The following is a 6350-nucleotide window of genomic DNA, read 5'->3' as shown; positions in this document are numbered from 1 at the left end:
ATTTTGAGTTTTGTGAGGCACATAGAGATTTTTTTGTGTAGATTTCATTGATAATAAAGTCGATTTTAGAATTGAAGAAGAAAGATAAATGTAGGAGAGAAACAAAGAGAGATGAAATCGCAAAAGATAAAGGGCATTGGCAATTGAAACATAAAAATGAATATAATAATATCTCACATCGGTGTACACAAAGAGCTTAATCCACTATATAAATCTCATGGGCCTCTCCTCTTATCACCAATTGGTTTTAAGATGGAACCCATGGATTTCTATCATGGTATCAGAGCGGGTCGCCGACTGTGGGTTATATTTAACTGACCCAGCAGTATATCTGGGCTGAAACCGAAAAAAATGACTGACCCAGCAGTATAACTGGGCTGAAAAAAATTTCGGCTAGTGGTCCAACCGATCGAAAAAAAAATTGGGCCGATTGTCCAATCGATCATAAAAAAGGCCAACCCCTCCAAGATTCACCCTGAAGGGTTTGAGGGAGGGTGTTGGCAATTGAAACATAAAAATGAATATAATAATATCCCACATCAGTGTACACAAATGTCCGCAACATAACAAATCTCTTGGCTATTATTCCTTAGGAACTATTAGAGCATCACCAATGGCGCTCGTCCCGGCGAAATTCCGACCGGCGTGCTGGAATTTCGCGGCGGACGTCCGCCATTGTGCATGGTATGGACGGATACGGAATTCCGCCAAAGACAACGCAGTTCCGCGGCGTTACGCGGAATTTCGTTGCGATGGGCGTGCGGACGTCCGCCATTGCGTTGACTCCCACGAACGTCCGCGCGGGATGGAACCCATGGATTTCTTTCAAAGGGGATGTGAGATGTGATAAATCACAGAATAGAGAGAGAAAGGGAGAGAGAGAGAAAGGGAGAGAGAGAGAGGGGCGCTCAAAAATGCCGCTCACAAAATGTCCGCAACACATCAAATCTCTTCGATTGATACAGGTGCAATAACAACTATTATTCCTTAGGAACTATTAGAGCATCACCAATGGCGCCCGTCCCGGCAGAATTCAGACCGGCGTGCCGGAATTCTGCGGCGGACGTCTGCCATTGTGCATGGTATGAACGGATACGGAATTCCGCCGAGGACACCGCAGTTCCGCGGCGTTACGCGGAATTCCGTCGCGACGGGCGTGCGGACGTCCACCATTGCGTTGACTCCCACGGACGTCCGCGCGGAATTTCCGTTTATTGCATTAATTGTGGGAAGTCCTTCGGGAAGTCTTTGGGGATGTCCGTCATTGTGCAGTGGGAAGTCCTTATGACGTGACAGTGCAGTGAGAAGTCCGTATGATGTGGCCGTAGGTTTTCAGCGGAATTCCCCGCCACTGCTGATGCTCTTAGTAATTAAGTTCGTAGGTTTTGTAATTAATATTTATTATTTAATAATAATCATTAATGACGTTGTTCGGTTTGTGAGACAAGATAATAATAAGATATTCTCTCCATTCCATCGTAGTCGAGTTATTTTTTCATTTTGAGAAATTTGGTAATAGTTGATACTCCTATGTCCCACGCCCGCAGTTATAAGCAAAGTAAGAGGAAGAACAGTTCGGCAGAACGGAAAGGAGTATAATATAGGATAGGTCAATATGAGTTTATTCTAAAATTAAATCAGTGCATCTATTAAATTTATGCTGTTGTTTGGTTGTTTATGTCTAAGCTAATATAATCATGGGTCAATTGGGCTTACTGAACGGGACCAATCCATAACTCCATCTCCTCTCTCTATGCGAAATTCAAAGTAGAGCAAAAAACATTGCAAAATTTCAGACGCTCAGCGATGGATGCTCAAGGTCAAGGCGACGAATTTGCTATCGGCTGCATACTTTCAATCAAAACCACTCTCGGCGAAGAATTCCAAGCCCAACTAATCTCCTTTGACCGCCCTTCCAACCTCCTCATCCTTCATATCCTTGCAAAAAATCACACTCCTATTTACGCATTCTTACTTTCTGCCATATGCTTTTTTACTTGAAAAAAAGTTCCTTAACTTTGAAATCACAAGAGGAATCGAAATCTGGGGCAGGCCCAAAGAGGAATATTAGGCTGCTGAAGGCTAATTACATCAAAGAATTCGCCTTTTTAGGGCATGCCGAAGATCCTCTCGATGCCAACAAGTGTTTCCTCGATCTCAATACCCTTCAGTCTAAAGAGGAATCTGCTATTAGGTGTAAAAAAAATATTTAAAATTGAGGGTTTTGTCTTGAAATTTTCGGCTTTTTAGAGTTTGTTATGCTATGATTTGTGAGGTTTATTTTTTAATTAGATTTTTTGTGGGGTTGTGATTGTAGGCAAGCTGAGGCTGAGGCGGAGAGGATTGGTGTGGGTGTTACGCCTCAAGCTCAGAGCCTTTTTGATGCTTTGTTCAAAACGTAATGCGCCCTTTCTCCCTCCTTTAGAAATGTTAGCTTTTGATGTGCTCAATTGCTGGAGATTAGTGTCTTACTCTGTTTCTTCTGTTGAATTGATTTCCCTTTTCTTGATCAATGTTGTTAATTTTTGCATATTTTGATTGTGACTGTGTTATCTTATGTGTAGTTTACTTAGTTTCTCGGCTGATGCAAATTGATGTAGCTTCGATTTGGCAATTTACATCGGTGTAGTTGTCAAACCGTTTTAATTAACTCACATGAGTCACGAATCGATCGCTGTGTCTTGTTGTTTTCTAGTAAGACGTTTACTACTGCATAGGAAAAAGTTAGTCTCACTATGATCTTCCGTAGCAAGAGTTATTTGGGAAAGTGTGTTGAATTTATAGGTAGCTGGATCTATTGGAATATGTATAACGAAGTAACGTGATACAAATACAAGCTAAGGTGGTTACTGGTTAGGGATACCACTAAATTTTGGATTAAATTTTTCTATAGTTCGTAAACTGTATATGAAATTATTGTGGTTCACTCAAATTCAGCTGATGGAATACCAAATAGTGATTTTTCTCTGATCTTTAGGCCATGTTTAGAAAATCGGGAACTGCTTGGAGACTTTGGAGAGTTTTGTGCAGTTCCAAGACTTCAGAGAATTATAAAAATAAGTTGCTTCCATCTTAATATAAGTTTCCAAACAATCTCAACCAATATCAATCAAATGAACTTCTGTTTCAACAATGTATTCTTCGTTTTCCTTTGGATCTATGCACATGTATGCACTTTTCCCATTATTTTCTCCTTGTTGATCTAAGCAAGTTGAGAGATCGTCTCGTGGCACCCTTTGCTCAAGATAATCATCGTCAATTTTGCATCTTGTACTGTGCATATTAATCAGTTTATTTGCATATGATTAATGATGTTTTACATATCCAGTCTCCCAGTACGCTGGGATAAAAGTACGATTGTTGTTATGAACGAGGTGCGAGTTAGCAGCCCTTATCTCCCTGAATCAGTTACAGGAGGAACTCCTGCTGCCAATGAACGAGTTCGAAAAGTGGTAAGGAAATTCCAGATGACTCAAAAAAAATTATTTTGGGAATGCCTTTTTGGTCTCTCTTATCCCATGCCTTGTTCCATTCAGGTCGAGTTTGAGAAGAAGAGGTTGCAATCTCGCTATGGTGGTCAATGAAGAAATTAGCATGAATCTCGTTGAGGTTAATTCTAGTTTCTTTGAACCTAATGAAGAGAGATAGCATTAAATATGAGGTAAAATTGCCAGCTTCGGTTGTAACACCTCATTGTGATGAGTAAACTATATCAATCTTTCTGAAATATTGGATTTTTACTTTTATAAGATCATTCTAAAGATTTTTTTTCGTGCTTCTGTGTTCTGAGCTTACGGTCTTGATCAAACATGCATAAAAATGTCGTTAGCATCGTTGAGGCGAGCTTGAAAGAGCGGAGCTTCTGATGGTTAGTGATCTAGGGAAACCACTACTTAAATGCATAACTAGAGCACACGAATTTAGTTCACTATAAGACTGATTTAGTTTCACTACACGAAGGAGTGAACCAAAACATCATTACAGTGAACTAAATCCTTCACGGAGTAAATACTTCAAATGCATAACTAGAGAACACGAATTTAGTTCACTATAAGAGTGATTTAGTTCACTATAAGAAGGAGTGAACCAAAACGTCATTACAGTGAACTAAATCCTTCACGGAGTAAATACTTCACTATAATGGTGTTTTGGTTCGTTCACTCCTTGTTTTCAAATTCATATTGTGAACTAAAATGCCTATATAGTGAACTAGATTGTATTGATCTAATGACTGAGATTTGTTCTCTAGTTATGCACTTAATATTAGTTATACTTTGATCATTTTCCTAAGATTAGAAACCATAAGTTTTATTTAAGAAAACTTGGAAATCTCCACTGAGATTTTTTGAAAATCTCGTTTTGTTTTTAATTCCTAAGTTTGTCTTTCTTCCAGACTAGGCCTTGAATTATTCTATAAGTTTTGCCCACTCAAAGATCAAATAAAGAGTTTGGAAAAAAGATCAGAAGATCTGCAGTAGAGTATAGTGATTCACATGGAGACAACAATCAATCGACGATTCTATAGAGTCACGTGGTCAACAAACTTCAATTTGACTAGGGTTCTCAGACCCATTATACGTATACTCTAAGCAGTCTTAATCTGTTGTACCTATACAAGTGAACCATCCAAAAAACCAACAAAATTCTCCATATCACATCACTTATACGTGCATTCAAACTTATCACATAGCATCGAAACTAATTGGTAATACGATATCCCTCATTTAACATAATAGTACTTCATCTATCACATTAGAAATGAAACGTTTTCTTTTTTGGATTTTCCTATTAAAAATAAAACGTTTCTAAAAACAACGCTCTCTTTACTTTTTCCTTTTCTCTTACTTTACTCTCTCTTCATTAACTCACAAAACAACACTACAAAAAAATCACGTGCCGAAAACCAAATGTTTCATATTTAATGGGACGGAGAGAGTAGATCCTTTCAATGTTTCGCACGAGGTGGATCATATGCAATATTTATACCTGAGATTTGGATGATTTTACCATCCCAATATGTCATAATTTCGGATGTACATAGAGATTACTCTTTATTTCTTAAATATGTTGTTTATTTATTTTGACACTTTGAAATTAAATTCACAAAAGGTGCTCGATTTCAAATTTGTTACTCTCGGAGCCAAACTCAAGTTGCAAAAAATATCAATACTAAGATCTTTACGATAACTAAACTACCGAAAAGATTTAATTAAAACCTAAAATATTACTAATAGTATTCCCTCCATCCTATAATAGATGTCACACTTTTATTTTTAGTTTGTCCCACAAAAGATGTAACATTTCCTTTTTTAGAAAAATTTCCATTTCACATTAATATAAATATATTATTTTCTCTCCATTCAACACATAAAATAGCATCTCCTAAAATTATGTGTCATTTTCCAAGTGTACCACTATTATTGGACGGAGGGAATAGTTATCTGTAGTGAATGCCAACTTCTACCTTATTAAGTGAAATAGAATGCAAATCCAAACCAAAGAGTCGGTCGGAAAGGGGGCTCTTCGTTCCGCGTTCTCCTAGTTGGAACCTCATCGCCACATCCGTGTCAATCCCCTAATTAATCACACTATATAATCCTTGAAGACAATTTTTTTACAACAAACCAACCCAAAAAGTTTCCACCTCCTTTCCTTCTGATTAAGACAAGAAAAATAATATGCCATCATCAAATGTACATGGTTTAGTTGATGATTGAAGAGATGACTCATGTGTCTCCACAAACACTATTTCGCACAAAGCAATAATAGAGAAGCAAATAAAACCATTACATTTCGACGCTCCCCTCCATTTTTTTTTGCATTCGCCACTTTTCTATATTTTATAGCAACTTTTTTCATGTTTGCTAAATGGCATCCAATGAAAAATTGTGAGTTAATTGGAAGGAGAGGGAAAAGACACATTTACAGATTAATTAATTTATTCATATCTAAAACTACTATCCATATTCCATGCACACACACATTTGGATCGAATAAAAGAAAAACAATTTTAAAATACAGATTAAGAATAATTTTTGGTTATAATGGACTCATCAATTTTGTAATGATTCAGGATTTATAGTAATATAAGAAGGTTTTATAGTATTGCCTTATGACTAAAAATGATGGATAGAATGGTGAGTGTGTTGCTGTCTTGCATTCAGCATAAAATATCAGGTGTATCTGCAAACTGAATGATTCCAACTTTTGAATTCTTTATAAGTGGAGATGGATAGATTGGGTCCAAGCAAAGCAATAATCATTTTGGGTTTTTTTACAACACAAATGGAGTATGTGGGATCAAAAGCTGTGTTCATGTCTTTTTTATCTTTTGGGCACATGCCCAAAGC

General features: G+C 37.3%; 1 protein-coding gene across 1 annotated transcript; it reads left to right on the top strand.

The window, feature by feature from the left end:
- The first annotated feature begins 1653 nt into the window (after positions 1–1653).
- LOC121756398 lies at positions 1654–3771 on the top strand. Its single transcript, XM_042151944.1, has 5 exons — positions 1654–1933; positions 2029–2194; positions 2318–2398; positions 3329–3452; positions 3537–3771. Exons 1-5 carry the CDS (start codon positions 1807–1809, stop codon positions 3582–3584), a joined length of 546 nt encoding a protein of 181 aa, XP_042007878.1. The 5' UTR covers positions 1654–1806; the 3' UTR covers positions 3585–3771.
- Positions 3772–6350: the final 2579 nt, after the last annotated feature.

This window comes from Salvia splendens, chromosome 11 (assembly GCF_004379255.2).
Source record: "Salvia splendens isolate huo1 chromosome 11, SspV2, whole genome shotgun sequence".
Lineage (NCBI taxonomy): Eukaryota > Viridiplantae > Streptophyta > Magnoliopsida > Lamiales > Lamiaceae > Salvia > Salvia splendens.
This window is presented reverse-complemented; position numbering and strand designations above follow the sequence as displayed.